Source organism: Acinonyx jubatus, chromosome B4 (genome assembly GCF_027475565.1).
Source record: "Acinonyx jubatus isolate Ajub_Pintada_27869175 chromosome B4, VMU_Ajub_asm_v1.0, whole genome shotgun sequence".
NCBI classification, from domain to species: Eukaryota; Metazoa; Chordata; class Mammalia; order Carnivora; family Felidae; genus Acinonyx; species Acinonyx jubatus.
Genome location: NC_069387.1, coordinates 89,210,020 through 89,233,524, shown reverse-complemented (window position 1 = coordinate 89,233,524; position 23,505 = coordinate 89,210,020). Strand labels below are relative to the sequence as shown.

At 42.3% G+C, this 23,505-nt stretch overlaps 1 protein-coding gene across 1 annotated transcript in view; it reads right to left on the bottom strand.

Moving 5' to 3' along the window:
- HMGA2 (high mobility group AT-hook 2) overlaps positions 1–22,107 on the bottom strand; it is a 140,157-nt gene extending 118,050 nt beyond the window's left edge. The window contains exons 1-4 of the mRNA XM_027071318.2: positions 21,950–22,107; positions 20,629–20,963; positions 17,909–17,995; positions 7,736–7,786 (exon numbers count right to left, since the gene is read on the bottom strand). Coding sequence (XP_026927119.1) covers positions 7,736–7,786; positions 17,909–17,995; positions 20,629–20,739 — 249 coding nt within the window. The 5' untranslated portion in view covers positions 20,740–20,963; positions 21,950–22,107. The remainder of the gene's footprint in view (positions 1–7,735; positions 7,787–17,908; positions 17,996–20,628; positions 20,964–21,949) is intronic.
- Positions 22,108–23,505: the final 1,398 nt, after the last annotated feature.

Below are 23,505 nucleotides of genomic sequence, written 5' to 3'. Positions count from 1 at the left end.
ATGGAGTAGTTTTACCTATGTTGCCTAGTAAAAAATATGTGTGTGTGTGTGTGTGTGTGTGTGTGTGTATGGATAGAGGGATGTGGCATTTATTTATATACATTTATATACATCATGAGAATGTATATAAACTTATTTATATACATCATGAGAACTTCTAATATTTTAGAAAAATTTACTCCCATCCATAAATACTCAATTTTGGGAAAGCACAGCTAACTATGTGCATGGCGGTATGGATAAAGTCTTAAATACCTTTACCGTCATATAATTTCATATCATCTTGAATTCCATAATACCTGACATTTAATTAGAGTAGAATTGTCTTAGACAGGGCTTCTTGAGCTGCTGATTTTGTGCAGGGAAATAGAACATTTATCTGAACTAGCTCCTGTCTATAATTTGCCACTCAATCACAAATGGGACAAAAATACGTCCTCCCTTGATGATAGTTTGATAAGGTCCCATGGTTATTGTGATATTGTGGCAGTAATACCTGGGTGGCAGACCCTGAGGTCAATGGTTGTGTAGTCCTGAACAGTCAGGATCTGGTAAGCAGTTGGCCATGCAGATGACAAAACAGGGCAGGTTATCAGCCTCATTTTTAAGGACTCATTTAGCGGAACAATTAAGACCAGCATTTCAACATTCCGACAAGTAAGAAAGGAGTTTGATCTTGAATCAAGCTATGAATGAACAAATCTAATTCTTGCCTACAGAGTATGATTTATTTCTTAGTATTTTCATATTTAACCTTGCAACTTTAAATATTATGTTAGTGAGTTTCGCAGTCAGCTATAAAAAAACCAAATAAAGTTAAAAAAAATAATAATAAACTTAAGCCACTTCTCGCGCCCCCCCCCCAAGAGTTCCATGAGAGTTTGCAAAGTATTCCATGTTTATCAGAAAACATTGCAAAGGAGATCATTTCAGCAAACACTGCTTATTAATTTTAAACACATTATATGCATTGGAAGATTAATATTTAAATTACTGAACATATATCAAAGAACCATGTTTGGTTTAGAGGGAACATCTCCATTTTTTAACGCATGTTATAACAAAAAGTCTCTAAGGGAAAATGGTTTTGCCTTCACACACTCCATTAGCAGTTCTTGATGTTATATCAAAGTCATTTCTTTCCCTCTGACTCCCATAAAAAGTTACAATTATCTGCAATATGCATATTGGATATTCCTTTCTAAACATCAAAGTTCTACTTCAGTTTAAACAAAGCAAGTGTTAAATTACAAATGGCTAAAAGCTAAAAAAAAAAAAAAGGTAACAAACATCTGGAGGGAAAAAGTAATGGAAATGAAAACCTAATGTTTGAACTTCAACATCAGATTTCCAGGTTCCTCAATGCATTAATGCTTGGGATCTTTAGAAGAAATCCGAAGAGTTTTAATCAGTCTAGTTTGTAACGGGCTTTATTCCGATTTAATTTCCTGTTCTGGATCTTCAAATAATCACTTAAGTTTCTAGATTTCTTCAGACTTGAAAGAACAAAAAACTCCGTTGCCTATCTAAAATCCCCACATTTGACTGACAGCTGAAATGACATCACTTTCCTGGGCATCACAAGCTCTTTAACAAAAGACAACTGCCCCCTCAGAAGAGACAGAACAGAAATGCATATTTTTATTTTAGTTTATATATATTTTTGCTTTAGGAAGAGAGTGTGTGTGAGCAGGGAAAGGGGCAGAGAGAGAGGGAGAGAGAATCTTAAGCAGGTTACACGCTCAAGGCAGAGCCTGACGAGGGGTTCAATCTCACAACCATGGGAGCATGACCTGAGTCCAAATTAAGAAAGAGTCCCACACTTAACCGAATGAGCCACCCAGGCGTCCCGGAAATGCATAGGTTTCAAACGTACTGCACACACCCTGTTACCAAATAAAGAGAACGAGCAACCCCCAAAACTGCTGGGGTTTGTTATTAACTTCCTAGCGACCATTCAAAATTAAGCTTCAGCAGCTAGTCCTCGGTTCAATTTTTAGGTCAATCTCAGTATCTCCAGAGGATTTTTTTCTCTTTACAAACCATTAATTCATATTGGGGGTATACTTCCCTTCTGTTATTAATTTCCTTTCTCATAAAGATATTCTGAGGACAAAACACCTCCAAGCATCTTTGTTCCCAGTGCTTTATTCTTTATTATTTCATCCTTGCTTTTCTGTTCTTCCGGAAGTACTAGTTGCTTCTTTAAGCAACATCTGGATGGAGCCTTTCATCCACCAGGTTCACATCTTCTTGAGCTTTCAGTCCATCCTCTGAAATTTTTTCCAAGTATTTCCCATCACTAACTCTGTTATGTGATGAGTTCCCTTCATCGGCAAAAACTGAGAAAGGCAATTATTAAATGCCTAGTTTCAACTGGCATAAGGACTGACTAATGGAATTCTATGGAGGTTCCAAGAAACCAGCACATCTCTGCATGTGCGTATGGAGACAAACAGAAGGAATAATACTTTCAAACTGATGAACAACACATGACACCAAACCTCCACAATTGGAAGAAAGATTTATAAGCTGCTATATAAAATCTCCCCCCTTAACTGGAAATAGATTTAAAATGTACTTTTATATGGGGGCGCCTGGGTGGCTCAGTTGGTTAAGCGTCCGACCTCAGCTCAGGTCACAATCTTCCAGTTTGAGAGTTCAAGCCCCACCTCAGGCTCTCTGCTGTCCGCACGGAACCTGCTTCAGATCCTCTGTACCCCTCTCTCTCTGCCCCTCCCGACACTCGCTCGCTCTCTCTGTCTCTGTCTCGCCCTCAAAAAAAAAATAAATAAACATTTTTTTAAAAATTACTTTTGGGGCGTCTGGGTGGCTTAGTCCGTTAAGCTCAGGTCATGATCTCGTGGTTCATGAATTCAAGCCCCCTGTTGGGCTCTGTGCTGACAGCTCAGAGCCTGGAGACTGCTTCAGATTCTATGTCTCCCTCTCTCTCTGCCCCTCCCCTGCTCACTCTCTGTCTCTCTCTCTTCAAAAGTAAACACTAAAATAAATAAATAATTTTAAAAAGTGCTTTAGTATTATTTGTAAGCAGTTCTTAAGCTTGATGATGTTCAGCACAGATACATTAAAGACAGGATGATAGATCAAGGGTCCTTGGTTGGTTGGATACGTGACTGCCACCTCACTCTATGTGTGTAACTATCGGTGGCTGTTAAGTAGGGTCTAGGCTGTCGGCGGTACCTATATGAAAATACACAGTGGAACTCATCACAGTGCCTAATATTTATTGAGCACTTGCACGTGCTATGCCTTTTATTAAGCCCTTTGCATGCATGATCGTATTTAATCCTTGCAACAACTTTACGTATGAGAAATATATGTATCTAACAACTCTGTGAGAAATGTGCCGCTCTCACCACCTTTCTAGAGATCAGGAAACTAGGTCTTTAAGAGGTCATGTAATTTGCTCAAGAATCCACAGTTAAGCAAGTGATGGGCCGAAACTGGAATCTAAGCCACCCGAATCCAGATCTTGAGCTCCCAACTATTAAAGACCAGGAGAAAATTTTGGTCCCACTTCTCTCCCCTTCCTTAACCTCTCACCTCCTCCATGTCAAAAAAAAAAAAAAAAAAAAAAAAGCGGAAGTCCAGATTAGCTCATCAAAATAGCAGACCCAAAATCTAATTCAAACTCCGGGGATGGAGGGAACAAAGGAGAATAAAGGAAATAATAGAAGGGCCCTTAATCAAAATTCAGCTAATATACTCACTGGATTAGCCAATGGTCCATCTCGCACCAAAACAAGACCGACACAAGTTTCTCCCCTCCATCTACTTTGGTTAGTCGACTTTGGTTTAGTGTACTTTTGGTTAGTCAACTCTTGAGCAACCTACGAGCTGCTGATTCCAATCACATCAGATGAGAAAGTCACACCGTAGATACTTTTTTCCAGATCTCTTACATGACGCTGTCAGATTTATAAGATATCTTTTTAAAAGTGAAAGAACTTTAAAACAAAATTTAACAACTCAGAAGAATAAAAGGGTAGCAATTTGGCTTTTAGGCCACATACCTAGTAAATCCAGTCAAAATTATGTCTCTAATACAAGGAAATTGGTAAACGACACTGTTGGAAAGAACTGAACTAACTATAAAGGATAAGCCCATTTCCTATGGAAAATGCAATAATTTATCTCTTCAGTACAAGCTTTCCAGCAAAGAATGGCACTGAAATGAATGCCTTGCTGTGACTGGCTGCATACTCCCCCCGCCCCCAACAGTATACAAGCAAAGAGGAAACACACTGTCTAGAAAAAATACACAATTTCCTTTTATTTCCTCTTCTAAGTAGAACAACTCTTCTCTGGGAACCAAATCAGGGACTGGTAACAATTTGCCACGTGACATTTTTCATTCTCACAGCCAATGAAAAATTAGAAATCATGACAGTCAATGAGGATGACCCAGAAAGCAGGGGTTTCTACGGTGGATGCCTCACATGGGGTTCTTCCCCAACATAAAGATCAGATGGCTGGAATCCATATATCCCTCAAATAAGGAAGAATCCACTGAGAAAAAAAAAACACGTAGGTCCTTGGCTGAACCACTGGCTGTGTAAAGATGAGTGGTGGGAAATAAAGCCATAAAAATAGGTGGGTATAAACTGGGGAGGGGGTGGGGCCTTAAAGTGCTAGGGCATTTTGTGATTAACTCAGTGGTCATCTGTGCAACTAGAGAAAGCTTCCAAGAAGAGCAGTGACGTGACTACAACCTACAGATGTTATTGGTGAACACTACAGGTACCCCAAAGGTAGAACAGATAAAAGGCAGGAAGACCATTTAAGAGGCAAGATATGGAAACAACCTAAGTGTCCATCTACAGATGAATGTTTAAGGAGATGTCGCGAGTGTACACACACACACACACACACACACACACACACACACAGAATATATGGGACAGAATATTGTTCAACCCTGAGAAAGAAGGAAATGTTGCCATTTGCATGGATGGACCTTGAAGGCATTAGGCTAAGTGAAGTAAGTCAGACAGAAACAGATACTGAAAAAGACCTCTTACATGTGGAATCTAAAAACCTAAACTTATAGGAATGAGAGTGGAATGGTTGTTGCCAGGAGTGGAGGATGGGGGAAAGGAGGAAACATTAGTCAAAGGATACAAACTTTCAGTGGCCAATTCTGGGGATCTAGCAAGTGATTATAGTCAACAACACCGTGTTATATGCTTGAAAGTTGTTAAGAGGGTGGATCTTAATTGTTCTTACCACAAAAACAAACCAAAAAAAGGTAATTATGTGAGGGGGGTGGAGGACTTCACACATGTTACTACAGCAGTCATTCTATAATACGTAAGTAACAAATCATCACTTTGGTTCCCTGAAGTTAACATAATTTTTATATGTCAATTATAGCTCAGGAAAGATGAGAGACCGAAAAGAAGTCACACTTGACGGAAGCTTTTGTGCTCATTAACTGTCATTGTAGTTGCTTACAACTTACTTCACTTTAGCGACCTTAATCTCCTGACTTTAAAGAACTTACGTTTTCTATTATGCTGCATTTTAGAAAGTTTGTATGGGTCTTTCTTATTGATTAGCTCAGGGGGATGCCGTCTCAAAGTTCTGATGCTTAGAAACTGGCAGACCTATATTCAATATGTATGCCAGTACCAACTTAGCCAACCGCGTGCTCACTGGCGTGTAAATGGAAGCAACACTTTTTGACTTCTGAGACTAAGCAGCTTTCTCCTCATTTGTCTAGGAGCCATGAGTGTATGTCAGAAGGCTGAATATCTACCCTGAGGCCACCAAGCTGGAAAAGCCAGGTGTGTGGGTGCTCCTGATGCACCCAGACTTCAAGCCCATCTTGCAAAAGCAAGATGTGAGTAAAGAAGACTCCAGAATCTAGACTCCAAGTGCCTGAGTCAACCCCAGCGGTTTGAGTCTTCCCAGTTGAGGCCCCAGACATCCTAAAGCAGAGACAAGACTTTCAGCTGTGCCCTGCCCATATTCCTGACCCAAAGAATCCATGAGCATGATAAAATGGCTTTAAAAAAAAATTATTAAGTTGGGGGATGGTTGACTAATTAGTCAGTAACTGATAACTGGAACCACACGTACAGCAAGAAAGGTGATAAACCCACCGGTTGTGGAGCCCACACTTGGAACATGATACTTAGCTCTGGGTGACCTATTTCAAAAGGTTAATAAGCATACTAAGAAGAGAAAAACAAGAATATTCCTTTAGGGGGAAAAAAACCGAAAGGACTGAAGATATTCAGAGTAGAAAAGACAACAAAGGGTACGCATTAATCGTCTTCAAATACGTGAAGGACTATCATGAATAAAAGTGAAAACAATTACTAGATATCTCTCCTTGGAAGGAGGACCAAGGACAGTGAGCGGAAGCTAGAGGGAGTCAGATAGAAGAATTTTCTAATGTTCAGAGCTTTCCAAGAAGGAAGAGGCAGGCTTAAGAGGTAGTGAGTTCCCTAACACCGAAGCTATCAAACAGCCCAGATGATTACCACCCGGTGGGTAGGTTTGGAGATCATTCATTTATTGACCAGAAGGTTGAATGCAATGCTTTACTTTAAGGTTATACTGCGACACTGAGATGTTTTTAATCTAACGATCATCCCCATTTCCTTGTGCTAAGAAATCTAATCCCAACACGTTGAGCAGAGGAAAAAAAATACAAGACGAATAAATTAAATGAAAGGCAATACCGCAGTATAAATAGAAAGTGATGTAGAACTCAAGAGGAGAAAGGAATGGCATACCACCAGGAAAATATACTCCGGCATAGAAGCGAAGACACTTTTTAAAACGATGAAGCATGAAGACTAAACCAGGGAAGGGAGAAAAAGAAAGTCAAAGATCCCATCACAGATGATTCCTCGTATGGGGGACGCCTTTATCTTTCTTGAGAAATGGTTTTACTCATGTTTCAGACTTTTCTCCGCTGTCAATGGGAAGACAGACCAGAAGAACATGGGTAGTGCAGCAGCAAAGGGAACAAGGTTTAAGTGGTAAAATTAGCGAAGCTCTTCAGCTATCGCTGAACTTCTGGTCTCAAAAAGATACAGGATCGGTGTTCCTGCAGGATCAAGAGCTTGCACAGAGGCCACTGTCACAAATGTTAGTATGTAAGAAGGACCACTAAGGGAAGCAAAAAAAAAAAAAAAAAAATCTGGAAACTTAAACCTGGTTTCCTAAAACGCCAATGTAAAAAGGAAAACACAAACCACCTAGAAAATGAGATGTGTCCAGAGCAAAGCCATGGAGGAAATTAAAAAAAAAAAAAAGAATAAAAAAAAAAGAAAACGTTAAAAAGTTATCTCATACACATTTCATCTGAATTTTATCACCATTTGTAATCAGCTTCCAAGGTTTCATAATACCCTTTAACCTTAGTTACTCAACCCACCAGAACAAGTCAACTCATTGTTTGTTACTCCCTTTGAAGGAAGAGTGGAGACTCTTTTCATGTTGATAAGAGATAGAAAGAGGAGTCACTCCCAGGAAAGAAAAGCGTTCTGAGTAAACTCCTGGAGCCTCATGGTAAAGAGCAGTGATAACTTGTCGCCTGCCTTAACCCTTTCAAAGATTCATCGAACCAGAAGTTAGAAATACATGTAATTGATAGAATAAAAGTAATTTTCACTTTAAAAAAATGAGTTTTCTTTACACACACACACACACACACACACACACACACACACACACACAGAAATTGTATCTTGTTACTCACCCATTTCCTGGGTCTGCCTCTTGGCCGTTTTTCTCCAGTGGCTTCTGCTTTCTGCAAAATGAAAAAGGAAGTCATATTGTTTCCTACCTGACATGATTTATAAGTGCTGCACCAAGGGATACATTCCAAGCGAGAATGTCCTGGTTTGTGATGAGGCATTGAGATTGTTTTAACAATCTCCCTCTGAATGAAGGCTCATCTTCTTGTCCATGTTTGAGTAGATTCTTCTTCTGGTTTTTCATTGCATGATGTAAAGAAGTATCTATCTATGCAACTCTCACCCTAAAACATTCCCCTGGAGTGATGTCTTCTCTAATGCATGAAAATACTTCTAAAAAGCTATTTGGCTGTTATTTCCATCCACAACAACAACAAAAATACTCCCACATATCCATAATTATATAAAGGAGTATTTTAGAAAGGTAATGTTTCTTAAATGACTTTTTTCCATGTCACAAGTTACAAAAATTAATATTGATATGTTGCATAACACTTTACAAAGCATTTCTACCTACATCTAAGCAAAAGCATTTCTACTTTACCAATCAAAAGTAAGTCCAAAGTAAGAATACATAGGCTTCTAATTCAAAACACCAAACGTCTGCTTACTTTTACATAATTTCCTATTCCTTGCCAAAAACAATCACTTGTCCATCAGTTCATTTAAAGCAAAGAAAGAAAAAAAAAAACACCTGGCAGAAATCATCAATGTTTGTCTCTGAGATAGAAACTGGGAGTGCCAGAAAGCTAAAAGGTTTTTTTTTTTTATTTCTTTTCTTTATAGAAGATTTTTCTGGTATCAGTGGTTTTCACCTTTTGAATCAGATTTCATCGTAATCTATAAAGTAATTTCCCTCTGTTTTTGACCTCTACTCCAATCCCCCAATACACCAAAAGATACATACAAATGCACCTGTGCACCCACACCCATACGCAATTTACATCTTCTGTATAAACGTATATTTATACTTTTCAAGATAAAGAAAACGTAGCGCACCTTGTTCTATATATAAGAATCATCCCAAGGCTATACAAGCACAAAACTACAGGTAACCTAAGCCAGGATAACTTGTTTTGTATTCTACTTTTGTTACCTGAGTTAGCAGCCAGTAGCTACTTGGTACAATGATACTAAAATGCTCCATTATAACTGTCTACACTGCCAAGTGAGATTCTCCTCTTTCTCTCTTCCATCTGCCTTGTAAAAATAGATGCAGATAGAGGATGGAAGGATAGACAGACAGACAGACAGACAGACAGGCAGGCAGACAGGCAGGCAAAATACTCCACAAGATTTCTCACAAATGGTATCCCCCTAACCTGGCATTACTATCCAACAGGTCCTAGGCATTAACCCAAATTCTGCATGATTAGCATAATGTTAGTTCACATTTATTGAGCATTTAAAATGCCCTAGGCACTGGGCTAAGTCATTCACGTGTGTTATTTTAAGCTTTATAACAGTCTTATAAGGTAAGTATTATTATTTCCCTTATTTTACAGATGAGCAACTACGTCTTAGATAGCTGTGAAAGGTAACCCACAAAACTGATAAATAGCACACCTGGGATTTGAACCCAGTTCTGCTCATCTCTAAAGGCTGGGTTCTCCCCTCCTAAAACTATTACCTCTCCCCAGCATATAGGCATTCTATACCATACGGAGATATTTTCATCAACTAAAATTGTCACTGACTCAGCTAATTTCCCTGAACAGAAGGAAACGTAGTAGCTATAGGAGCTCAGTCTAACCATCAGGTTTGGGCACTGTGAATCAATCGTTTTACTACCTGTGAATGACTCTACAAAGGAATCATTTATTGTCAAAGGTTAGTGTCACTGTCCTACCTTTGGTCGTAAGGGCAATGAATTAACTTAAATGAAAGCCAGGAGTGCCCAGTGAATCACACCCTCTTTCTGAGTGTTGTCTTAGGGAGAGAGGGAGTTGTCTTAAGAGGAACACAGACGCTACTTGGGAAAGCTTAGATTCAAATCCCTGCTCTGCCATTTAGCTTTATGACTTTGGGCAGGTCCCTGAAAACCTTAATTCGGTTTCATGTGTGAAATGGAGATAATGCCTCCTGGGAGGAGTGAAGTGCCCACCATAAATGAGGTGCTCAATAAATGCTCTTTCACGCCTAACAAGATGGAACTCTTCAAGGGAAAGTTTTCCTTCAAGTTAGTCCAATCTCAAAGAAGGTTCAGTCAATGCAAATATTCCATTACACCCATCTGTCACCTTTAGAATGAAGCTTTTAAGAAACCCTTTGGCTAGTACATAGTGAGTTACACGAGTACAAAATTCCCTAATACAGAAGCAGTGTCTGATTTAATCTTTGGGATCAACTGTGAGACTGCACAGTTTACCCAGTAGTCAATTACACAAGTATGGAAGATAGAAATCCTTTTTCATGGGCATGGGGATGGTAGGTGGGGTTAAGAGGAGGAGGCTATTGACCTTAAAGGCTAACAGGGCTACACCAGGCTTTCTCGGTGCAGTTGTTACGTTTCAGGGGCCACGATGTGATCCGGGCGTATCTAAAATCTGCTGAAGAGAAGGTTGTTTTCACAAAGGGTTTCACTGCATTTCCAAGTCACAGAAAGCAAATCTCTCAAAGAGAGAGAGAGAAAGCCCTGCAAGTAAGAGGACTTTAAAATGAGCATCTCATTTACAAAAAGCCTATTCAAAAATAAAATTCGCACCATTAGCTAAAGGGCAAAATATCACAATTATCACTTGGACTTGTTAAAAGCAGACTTGCTCCTTGGTCTTCAGGCCAGTGTTACATGTAAACTGAAACCCTCTTCTGAGTCTACATCTAGAAGAAACACATTAGCTGTGCTGTGTGGCGTCGATCTGGGAGGTTCCCATTGTTCTTTAAGACCCACACTATTTAATCATTCTGATCAACCTTCACAAAGGCTGCAAAACAAGTTAGGATTTTGGTCTGTAAACCAGCACAGATCCAGGATTTTTACACGTAGGAAAACACTGGCTTTAACTTTTCTCCTGTGTTGAATGCCCTTCGGAATATTATTTTTCAATAGAAGACCAACAAAACCTTCCAGGGGCTTGTTTTGTTTTTAACACGTCAGCCTGTCCAATACTGTGGGAGTATATATTTGGTTTCCCTTCACCAGGGTGGAATTTGGTTCTATGCTACAAACCCATGTATAATTGAGACAGTAACTTGTTCTAAGCATTTACAACTTGGGGGGGGGGGGGGGCTGGGGGTTGGGGAGAGAGGCTGGGAATCCTGAATGTGTAAGAACAGAGATTTCAGACTACATGAGCATACTAACATTTGCAACTACCACATCATAACTTGTTAAAAGTGTTACTTATTCCTTGCTTGTTTTCATATTTTCGCTTAAAAAAAAAAGCTTGGAGGCAGAACTGTATACTTAACTTTACATAATATGCTTAGAAGCAAGTTCATGAAGGTTGGAAGAATGTTATGTGGGAAACACAATTTTTTCTTTTCCTAAGAAGCCTGGTACTCCAGGCCCTAACATGGACTCCGCATTAAAATCATCATCATCATCATCATCAAAAAAGGAAACTCGCCTAACAAACAGAACTCTTAAACACGGAAAGAGTGCTTAGCATTAGTGCCTGGTGCACAAGATGTGCTCACTACGTATTTACTGAATGAAGAACAAGGAAAGAAAACCTGGTGTTCCGATCACATGTGTGTCTTATTTCCCTCCTGCCATTAGAATTCTGCAGATTGGTCGGAACTTCAGAAGGCATTTCATCTAGCCCCTTCATTGAACAAAGAAGAGTGGATGTGTTCTAATCTCCAAAGACACAGCCCTGTGGGTTTTGGGGGCCAGAAGTTTGGGGATATCAGCTGCGGTAGGCACACGTTTCGAATCCCTTTATAAGCTTGTCTTATAAAGACAAAAGCTTGTCTCCAAAGAGAGAGCTTGTCTCCAAAGGGTTTCTTGAAACCTAGCTTCTAACCTGCATTTCAAGTTGCTGGAGATAACATGACCTACCCTATAGCAAATAGTTCCCAAAATATCTGACAGCAGATAGTAGTGGAAAGATCATAAGCTTTCGAATGAGACTTGAATTCAGGCCCAGATTCCACCGTTTTCTAGAACTGAACATTAGAACTAGAATAGAACATTACATCTTGGAATCAGAGCTTTCTCATTTGTGAAATGAAGGCCATAAGATCTACATCAGAGGCTTAAGGAGCTAATATCTACGCAAAGTGCCTGACAACAGCTACAACATTTAGTAGGGACTCAAATGTAGTTTCTTCTCTCCCTCCATATTTTCAAGTGTTACCCTTAAAGAGAATTCCTCCCAAACTCTGTAAGTTTCCAGTGTGATTTTCTAAACATTACCTTACTCAAATAAGACAGCTATGACTTCCCCTGTTTCACAAAATGAAAGATTAAGCAAACCTCCCATGTTCAGAAGTAGTGGAACCGAGTGAGGCCCAATCTGATTTCAAGGCAATAAAAGGGCTGTTCTTCTGGGAGATACTTCATATAAAATAAAATCACCATGGGCAAATAAAAACAAACAAAAAAAAACCTCCTAGGGTGAAAACCAAATGAGTAATTAAAAGTAAAACATTTCCAAGTTTCCTATAAATATATAGACAAGAGCTGAGATGGGGAACCAAGAGAATTGTCCAATTCTGGCTTCTCAGCCAAATTTAGATAGCTATTAATTTTGGTTACTTTAAATACTCTCATCACATTTTATACTTCTGTGATAAGGCATGAAAGTCCAAACCCCCTCCCCCCCAAATCAATCAGTGCCTCTGCACACAGACTTTTAAAAAAGGCCAGAAAAATATTTGGGCGTAAAATAAAATTAGAAGGAAAACAAAGAAAATATTTGGGCATAGTACCTTGTTTTGTTTTCACGGGTCTTTATATATACACTTTTACGACAAAGACCTGCAGATCAAGCACATATGGAACCAGCTATCCAATGTCTAGAAAGTCACATTATATTTCGTTCAGTTGTTCTTTGAAATATATAAACAGTGCAGATCAATGTGCACTGGCATGAAAATCAACCGGACCAGTCAATCAGACTAAGCATTGAGTAGTTCTCATTTTACTTTTCTGATAATCCAATTCTATGGGTTTCCAAATGTTAAATGCAACCATCTTTAGTCTTACAAAGATGCTACAAGTTTGCCTTCACTACATTTTTTACAGCAGGAAATATAAGTAAGTTCTGTCACCCATTGTAGTTCATGCTTTCATGCTCATTTTACTCAAGGAAGCCCTTATTGTCAACTCTCATGTCATTATTTACACATGCCTGTCTTCACCTATACAAACACCAAATCAAAGCCAAGGCCAAAATGACAGGAAAAGCTATTTCCAAAGGTTGAGTCTCCTCCTTTAAACCATCGCTCTACTTCTTTTGTAATCGGAAAAATCAATAGTAATGATACAAGAGTTCGCAGGGGTTACCTTCTGAGCAAACTGCCCCCTACATTAACTTGGGGAAAAGAAAATGATGCTGCTACTCCTAAGTCAATCAGAAGATGCCGATCAAAATTGTTCAGTGTCTTAAAACAAGAGAGGACAAAGCAACAGTCCAAAATAAAATCAGTTTTCAGCCTTTTTCTCCTGATTAGAAGAACAAAAACTCATAACTGAAACTTCCAGAGTCCACGATCGTGAGGTTCATTGTCCCACCCTGGGGCCAAGCTATGCGGTTCCAAGGTGAGCTATGCAGGTGGTGAGCTAACGAGACAAGATGGGCTTGAATGATTTACCTGACAGGCTCCATCTATTCTCAAGAAAGAACTGAAAACACAACAGAATACCAATCTGGTATGCTCTATCTTCTTAGCAGAATGATTTGTTGAGACTTTGAGATAATAATGAGCCACGGTTGTGGGTCAGTCAAAGCAATGGAGAGCTCTTGATGAAAAAGTTCAGAAAGAATGATAGCTTCCAGAAAATTAGAACCATGGGTCCCTTGAAATAAAGTTACTTCATAAGAGAATTCAAATGTATCTGAATCTCCCATATTTGGATCATAATCTATGACTCAAAGGCATTGCCAGATAGAATTTATTGATGCAAAGTGAAGTGGAAAAAAAAGTGAGTCGATTGTTTAGATAAATGAGCATATAATACAAAGAAAATGGAGACAACAATTAGGTTTTACTTGATTCCACCTGTCTGGATACATTTGTATACTCACAGAGGGCCCTGAATCTCCTGAATGGAAATTATCTGCCCATTCAAACACAGAGGAATCAAACTAAGGCATACTAGTAACACAGAAACCATAGGCTGGAATTGTATGACAACTTCTAGCACCCAACTTTCCCTGACTTACCTATAATGACGCCTTTGATTACTCTCTTCAGTTGGGCCTATTATATTGTGAAAAAAAATCTTGTCCTCACTCAGCATCTATGCTCTGACAGTCATCTGAAATGGTGAATAAAACCTACATTCTCTCATCACAAAACCTGTGCTTGGTGTTGGTAATCATTTATGAAAAATCAGCCACATTTCTAAGAATGCAATTTGAAAAAAGCACAGATCTTCCTTCACAGTATCCAATCCACTCCAGGCCTTTTTTGTACAAGCAAATGGAAGATATCAATTAAATGTTTACCTGAACACATTACTTGATGTACACATACGTTACCTAGTTGAATGATATTTTCATTCTGCGCCTCATTCTTTAGCTCTGGTCATTATACCTAAAGTCAAAGGGAAGTTCAAGCTAATCTATGACACTATGCAGTGGGGCTGTCTCTCACCTGAGATCTTTTTATATGCAATTTCCTTCTATTAAAGTTTAATTCAATCTCAGAAAAAGAAAGTGTTTTCTTGAAAGTACCCAAATGAGAATTGCCTTGAGGCTTACAGATGAACTTGACTTATGACCTTAAACACTGGAAAATGAGTGACAGCCCCTCCAGTATTCTCTCATGATCACAAACCCACAGCAAAAACCCTAAACATACAGGAGATTATACCTTTCTCTTCTCTAAACATGCAAAATGTGAAAATACAAAGAAAGTATTTCCATCCAGCACAAACATGAGAGGAAAACGAAGCAAAAATTAAGAGACAACTGGCCACAGTTATATCTCACACTAAAACATAAATAAAAGGGTCAAGACAGACACGCGCGCGCGCACACACACACACACACACACACAAATTATTTATTCAGGAAAACATTAACTTCTGATTTCTTTTATTAAGATAACAATATGAAACTGGTTCCGGGACACATTTTGAGCACTCAGATTGGAGTTCTCAGCAACGATTACAATTGCTGCATGATGGTCATCCATGGGAATTTGTCATAATGGAATAGAAGCAGATTGAAGAATCATTATTGTCTCTTCCACAAGTTCCAAGCATAACAAATTGTATCTTTATAAATGTTTGTTTTACATATTATACAAATCAATTTTATATTGACTATGGCCTGAAATTAAAGTGGTGGCTAATTTAGGAGTTGTCCACTTGGGTCTTGCCACGTTCAGCGTGCATTGTCAAGTTTCACATTGCTAATTTCCCAACAAGCAGTTTTGTTTTCAAATGCCCCAAGGCCAGTTACTGAGTCCAAACACAAACTTTGTAAGTAAAGAAACCCAAGCAACAAGAAATTTTAAACACACAACATCATCAGGATTCCAGCGTCCACTGTATCTTCTCTAATTTTAGAGCTCTGTCCTCTTATATGCTTACCAGTTTTGTTTTCTCTTTTTCATTTGGATGAGTCTCAGTTTGCACGAGAATACCCAATTTATTAATCATAGGAGACTTCTTATATCTACTGTGGTCAGTCTAGCAGGATATGTTTATCTTACATGTTACGAACAATAGAACTTTTTCGAAAAAAGACTGCTTTTCAAAATCCTAATAAACATGTCTTCTCAGAATACAATACATGTCTGATAAACAAATATACTTTGAAAATCATGCTTACATAGGGTAGTAGCAAACTCAATAAATACTGAGTTGAAAGTGAAAATACCTTAAGTTTACACATGCCATGAACAATTCATCAATGTCATTCATTATTTTGCCAAGTATTATCTTCTCCAAATGAAGCGTAATTTATAAAACTGAAGAAACAGAACAGTCATGTTATGGGCAAATATATTTACTCATTTTTATTAGAAGGGCCTTTTACAACAGAACTGTGTGAAAAATAATTTTACCTGGATGAATGAAAGATTTCAGGGAAAGATTTCTCTGGGAAAAAGAAAACCTACTTCTGTTTTAGAAGTTGTAACAATGTACACATATAATGTACACATATACATGAAGAAGCATCAGAAAGATAAGCAGCCTAGTGGGATCATCTGTAAACGCCTATTATTAAAAGGACTGAAAATCAATCAAATCTTACTTGGGAGGAGACCAAGTTTTTTGTTATTTTGCTTTAGGTAGCCAATTAGACCCAAGTCTCAGCTTTCCTTTTATCAATAAAGATTTTGCTAGTCAGTGGTAAACTTTTCAAGATGAAGGGAAGGAGACAGAAGTATCTCTTTACTCATTCCGAAAAAAAATGTAATAAGGTGAAATCGGAAAGATATGGTTCATTTTCCCTTTTTTTTGTCTTAAATTTCAAATAAATTATTTATGATGAGATATACAGATTTCTTCCTGGGAGATGCTGTAATGATGCATTTTTCAGAGCAATTACGTCAGACTTACAATGTTTGTTCGCTACCTACCAAGATACTCCTTCGCCATTTCATTACAGTAAAATTCAGTTAGGTAAACCCCACACTTTACACAGCATTTAAAAAACTCCTTTGTCAAATTAGCCCATGTTACCTAACTTAATAGACCAGGTAATAATGTAACAAATAGGAAATATTCCTGTTAGAAATATCAGATTATGTACTGTCAGTTCTAAATGACAAGGTAACTTAGAGCTACTTCAAAGTTTATTGACCAAATGTGAGTCACAATTAAGTTTTCCCTCTGTGAAGCAGTTATATTTAAATACATTAGATATCTGCTCCTTCACGTCAGCTCTGCTCAAGATTGTTAAAATGAAACAGACAAGAACTCATAGTTACTCCCTAAATAACTTTATATGTATCACTGGTTGCTATGGCAGTTTACAACACTGAAAACTATCACATATAATATGGTTAGTGCCCAGTCACAGAGAAAACCACACAAAACCTTAATCCCCAAAGATGATCATATAGTCGTTTTTAACAAATACTGTACAACATACACTCAAATCTACTAAAAAGATGTATCAAAATTTCCTTCTGAATTTTGAACCTTTGTTTTCAACTAATATACAAATCTACAAATAAAATACAGAAACCTTTTTTGATTTATTTGTAAAGCTAAAAAAAAACACAAAACACAACAAAGTGAGTTTCAGATTACCTTCACTTCTCTGTACATGCATTGACCCTGAGATATTTCCTCTTTGCTAGCTCAAATACAACCAACACGAAGATATGTTAAACTTCAATTTAAATTTTATAAATAAAAACACTGTAAGTTATACTTCACTGGTTTCTATCCTGCCCCCAAAATATACAATGAATGATTCACATACTTGTATAAAAGAATTCTCATTGTCCCATTTAGAGCATTTCTATATCACCTGATGGAAAGGCATTTTGAGAGATTACGATCTATGCAACAAGCAGCATACTTGACCATCACATTTACATATGTAAAACCCATGAAAATTGTTTTCCAGTATTCCGCAATTGGATCTACTTCTAATTACCATTTGGCAAAGTACTTAACTTCATAGAAGGATTTGGTTTTGCAGTAATCATGTAAATGAGCACAAAGTAAATTCATCTTTATTATTTTTGAAGGAAATTGCAAACATCACCCCCAAGCAAATCCTATAGTTCTGATTTATTTTTAACTATTTCACAGCTGGTGCAAATCTTAACTGTCTTTCTCCACTCCCCCTCCGCACCCTCTCACCCCTGTTTTGAGCTTCGTATTCTTTGGTAATTGTTAAGAACAGCATCTTCATAAACTTTTTATGCTAAGCAATTGCTTAGAAATCAAACTCTGCTGAGAAATAGCACAGCTGGAAGATGAGTCTTGGGTTACCCAGTTGGGACAAATCCTTAGGCTTGCATCTAGAATGGGAAAATTACAGGGAAGCTCATGTGGTCATGGAGAAGGTGGAGAGACTTGACTTGAGAAATCTCACCTTTTGAGCTGCTTTGGAGGGACTCTTGTTTTTGCTGCCTTTGGGTCTTCCCCTGGGTCTCTTAGGAGAGGGCTCACCGGCTGGCTCCTAAGTGTGGGGGGGAAAAAATGCTGTTGTGGAAGAATGTCTGAAAGAAATTGACCCTGACTCTAGAGTTATATTTTCTGCACGTGCTGCTCAAAAGCACTGTTGGAACACATTCAGCAAGAGCATAAATGGAATGATGATGGTACTGAGTTTACAGAAAGAGGAAATAACTCTACTTTTAATCCAAGGGTTCAAAAAGGAAATTCTGTTTTGCCTGTGAAAAGTAGGGTCTGTTTCAACTCCAGAAGGTAACAAAGGCCGACAAGGTTGCAGGTTCTAGAGAGAAAGTTACACGTTTTTAAGGTGTAAAATTTGAATGGTCATGCATTTGGCAACTTACAAATATTTTACACGAATGCTACTATCCGTTGTGCTAGGATTTCAAACAACAGAAGTAGGAAGCTAACAGCGTAAGTATTTCAACGATCTTCCATATTGAAAAGATGGTTTTTAATCATCTCTGTATATCCGCATTGCAGATCAATTGTGACTCAATCAACACATTGAGTGAAGCACTGGAACAATTATCCAAGATCTTCAACTCAAAATAGCTCCGTTCCCCCTAAAATTTCCAAATAATTATGGTAAATCTGTTGTGGGAGGTTTTGCTTGAATTATCTAGATAATTGCTTCAATTCACTTCCTTTTGGAGTTGGAGGCATGGTCTCCAGTCTACGTTTAAATACCTTTTGACAAAAATAAACATTTTCTCCAAAAGTTGCTTTGCAGAAAACTCTTATGGAAGGGGTGGACTGGAGAAAACTAAAAGAGGGGAAAAATGAGGAAGACTGGAAGTGTCTGGGAGGGAGAAATTGAAACTATCAGTAGGTTTAGCAAAACTTTAAATGGCTTCTATGCCAAGTAGTAAATACTCAAGTGGTTAAGAGAATGCGGTGATTAATATTCCAGATCCTAAATATTTATCCAGTGAATCATCAATTTACATTTCATTCAGATTCGGTGATTAAATGGGACTAATTAACTTAAAACGCATGAAAGTCTTCAACGAAAATTCGCATCCTGTTTAGAGAATCTGGGGACGGTTCCCTGCAAGCTTCTGTGGGACCACTAACGCCAGTGGGCACATCCGGAGCAAACACACCGGAGACACATTTTTCTTTCTTTGTGAACTCTGCCTTAACTCAAAGGTAAAACCTCCAATCACCTCCAGAACCCACTGCAATTTCTTTTGGATTATTTTTTGGAGATGGGAGATAGAGTCAGAGGGAGCTGGGTGGCGGGTGGGAAACAAGAGGGGGGGGGAAGGGCAGAGACTTCCTGGGAGGTGTAAAACAGGATCCTCACGCGGTTTAAAGTGTCGCTTGGGCAAAGCGGGAAAACTCAGGGCTTCTAGATTGGCTTGTTTCCTTTGATGATTTCAAAAAGGTACAACCCTTTCAGTTTTTCTAAAATGCTCAGGCAAGCATACATTGTTCAATTTCCCCCTACCTTGCTCTCGGGCAGCTTTGGGACTCCAGGATTATTTTCTAATAGGCCTATTTGCCGTGAAGGAAGAGCTTTAAGGCTAAGGAACTCAGGAGAAGTTTTAAAGCCCGCGGAAGCCGAGTTTAAATGTTCTCAATAGACATGTCCCGCTCCAGCTCTGCCCGCCGAGGCTTGGAAATTGCAGCGAACAAAACCCCCCGCGCTGGGCGCTGCGCGCAGCTCTGCAAGCGCCGGCTGCACGCTTAATTGGTTGCATCCGCAGACAAAACCCTCCACTCCGCGGGGTCCCGGGCGCCCCTCGATCGTCCCCTCCCAACCCCCAGCCAGTCGCCCTGGAGAAGTACACTTAATGTCTGCAGCTCGGAAGCGCGGGATCCAGGGGCCAAAGGGAGACTGGGCGCCTTGCGAGGAAGTGACCTAGCTATCGTACACACTCTGGGACACTACTTTCCACCGCGCCCTTGGCCAAATGAGTTAATCCCGTCCGGTGAGGACCCGGGCTCTCCCGTAGCCCCTTCCCAGGGACACCTCCGCGGCGGCGGCCAGCAGAGCGGCCGCCGCGCCGCATTTAAAGAGCTCTAAGAGAACCGGGAGGGCCAAAGAGTTCTTTGTCGGGAGGGAGCGAGTCCCGGGCCACCGAGAACTTGGGGAGGACGCTAAGGGGGCGGCTGCGGCGCGCCAGTCCCCGGCCCGCGAGCAAAGCCGGTTGGCGGGAGAACTAGCCTCCGGCCCCCGGGACTTCAGCCCCTCCGCCCCTGACCCTCCAGAGCACCCCTGCACCCCCACCCCCACCCCGCACCGCCCACCCGCCCCCACCCCGGCAACTGTAAAGCGGCTTGGAAAGTGCCCGGCGAGCCCTGGGCTGTGGAACCCCGGCCGCTTCGTCACCAGGAGACATCGCGCCACTCGGGGCCGTGCACAATAGCGAAAGTCCGAGGACGCGCTTCGCCCGACCCCACCTCCCGCCGCCTGCCGCGGTTCCCCACCTCCCCGCCCCGAGGAGCGCGGGCGCCCCGGGGCTCAGCGGCGCATTCGCGCGGAGGACGCCGCAGCCCGCCCCCACGGCCGGCCGGCAGCGTGCGGCGGCCGCCGCCACTGGGCTCCCGCGCTCGGGTCGCCGCGCGTCGCGGGGCCCTCGCCCAGGGAGCGGAGGTGGGCTGGTGCCCCCACCCCGCCCGCGTACTGACTTGCTGCTGCTTCCTGGGTCGGCCGCGTCCTCTCTTCTGAGGCGCCGGGGCGGCAGGTTGTCCCTGGGCTGAAGTGGACGGCTGCCCGGCGCCTTCTCCGCGTGCGCTCATCCTGCCTCCCGCCGCCGCCGCCGCCGCCGCTACCGCTGCCGCCGCCGCCGCTACCGCCGCCGCAGCCGCTTCGCCTCCGCCGCCCCAAATGTGCCCAGCACCTTTCGGGAGATCGGGTGATGGGACCGGAGAATGTGGCAGGGTGGGCGAGAGCTGGCGTGCTGCTCAGGCTGCTGCTGCTCAGGCTGCCGCCGCTGCCACCATCAACACCGGACGTCCAGCGGCTGCCAAAAAGAGAGAAGAGGGGCGGAGGAGGAGGAGAAGGAGGCGCTGCTGGTGGCGGCGGCAGCGGTGGGTGGGTGCCGGAGGTGGAGGTGGAGGTGGAGGTAGCGAGAGGAGGAGGAGAGCGGAGAAGGAAAAGAGGGTTCGAAGTCGGGAGGCTCCCCTCTTGGTTTGGGATCAGGAGTTGTGGTCACCGGTAGCACTTCGGAAGCGGCTTGGAAATGGAAGAGACTTGGAGTGGATTGTGTCCCTTGAAATGTTAGGCGGGGAAAGAATTCCTCCTCCTCTTCCCCCCCGCTCCGCGCTCACAGAGCAAGAAAAAGAAAGAGAGAGAGAGAGAGAAAACAAATAGCGCCTTGGGCAGTCGGAAAGCAAAAGGAGGATGGGGAGATTCTGCCGGGATCGGGTCGGGCACTGAGCGCGGGCAAAGGACGGAGCAGTGGGTGGCACCGCGCCTCCTCGGGTGGCGGGAGCAGGCGGCAGCGGCACCGGAGAGTCGGAGGGGGACGGGCTGCTCGCTCCTGCGTCCTGTACCAAGCGCGCGCTGCCCGGGCTGGAAGTTTTCTGAGTTCCTGCCCCAGGATTCTAGTGGGATGAGTGTGTGTGTGTGCTTGGGGAGGGGGCGGCGGGGTTCGGGGGGAGTGCCCACCTCTAATCGTGGGCGTATAAAGGGGAGGGGGCTGCGCGGGAGGAAAAGTATGAGGAGGAGGGAGGCCAGGCGGACCGCCGAGCCAAGGCGCCTGGCCGCGGGCCAGAGGCAGCGTTCGAAATACAACTGCTTCGGCGGCGGCGGCGCCCGGGTGCCACCCGAAGCCCCGCTCACGTGCTCCCGCCCGGCGGCGGGGTTAAAGGGACAGGCCGGGGATCCCGGGAAGGCTCGCCGCCGGCTTCGTCCCGCCAGCCGCCCGAGGTCGCCCCTGGGCGGTTGTCCTAGTAAGGCACGGGAACGTGACCGCCCCGGAGCCGCGTTTAGGGGCTTGGCCTTTACCTGCACCTCCACGACGCGGAGCCAACACTCTGCAGGAAGCGTCTAGCTGCACGCGCGGCAGAGTTCTAGTTCCCTGTGAGTGGGAAGAAACGGAGGAGGAGTAGGACGGGCCCCCCGCAGCCTTGCTCTGCCTGGGAATACCCTCATCACAGACTGCAGGACCCGAAGCGCGCACACACATACATGCACACAGATCCACATATGCACACTCGAACGGGCACATCCATGCATGAGCACACACGTACACAAACACGCGCCGCTACATGCACGCAGATATGCGTGCGCATTCGCAGACACATGCACACGTGCATACAATGTGCACACGGGCACACGGAGCGCGCCAGCCCCTACGCTGAGCTTTTTTTCTCCGGAAAAGACTAGAGACCACGCGAAGTCTCCCCCGCCCTTGGGTCTGGCGCTACGCACCCGGGCTCCAATGCAGGGTAGAGGGGTTGCCCCATGCGGGAACCCCATAGCTTCCTAAACATCACAATCGAGCCAATTGTCCAACTCTCCCTTTAATTTACCTTGATTTAACCTTTTCCCTAGGAACTCCCTTTCTGCCAAGTCCTAATTTTATTGCTTGGGCTGTTTCTGAGTTATGTGAACACTGTAATGACCACAGTCCGTTTTAAAAAGGTGGAGTGCATTTAAAAATGTACCTCTTTTCATCCTTGAATAACAAAAAACTCTGAAAAAAAATTAGGTTCAGATTCTCACACATCACGCCCAAAATTATTTTGGGCCAATTCCAAAATAAAAACTTTCAGCCGAGGAAGAAATTTTCTTCCTCCCAATACAGACCACCGTGAAATTAAAAAAAAAAAAAAAAAAAAAAAAGCCTACTTTCCAGCCTTAAGCAGGGAGTTAGACACAGCCAGGGTCCGCTGTGCCTGTGGAGGAGGCTCGTGTAAATGTCTGCTTCGGCGCGGCGGCGCTGATTGGTCAACGTTGCCATTTTAAATCCGTTTCCAGCTGCCCTTTGCAGAGCTGGGACACTTAGCCGCACGTTGAGTGCCCTGCAGAAACCCAGCGTTTCTCCTGGGTCTGGGAACGCTTAGCTGTGGTGGAGAGGGAGAGCCTCCTTCCCTCCGGATGGAGCCCAGCAGTTGACTAGGGAGGGAGGGGTCTAACAGGAACCAAAGGTTTTCTGCCGGGGCTTCGCTGAAAGATGGTATCTTCATCAAAGGGATTGAAATTTCCCGTACTAACGATTGCAGTGACATCTCCTAACTGCCAAGTGGGCACATTTTTTAATGTGCATTTTTTAAGATCACACTTGCACTGTGGTGTGCGCATTTTACTTACACGTACAAAACGGGCTTCTAGGTTTCTGTTGGCTTGCTTTTGCAAGGACTGGAGATGGAATTCTGAGGATGAAGGTAAAAGATATCACTGACGGTTTCAGCCAGCCAGTTTTATACTGGGTACGTTATATCTCCGGATTTTTCTTTCGTATGCACACAGCCGGCAAGAAGGAAATCCCAAAATTTTATTTTTGCATTAATCCTTGGCTCTAAGAAACGCACAAAAAAAAGGGGGGGGGGGGGGCGGTG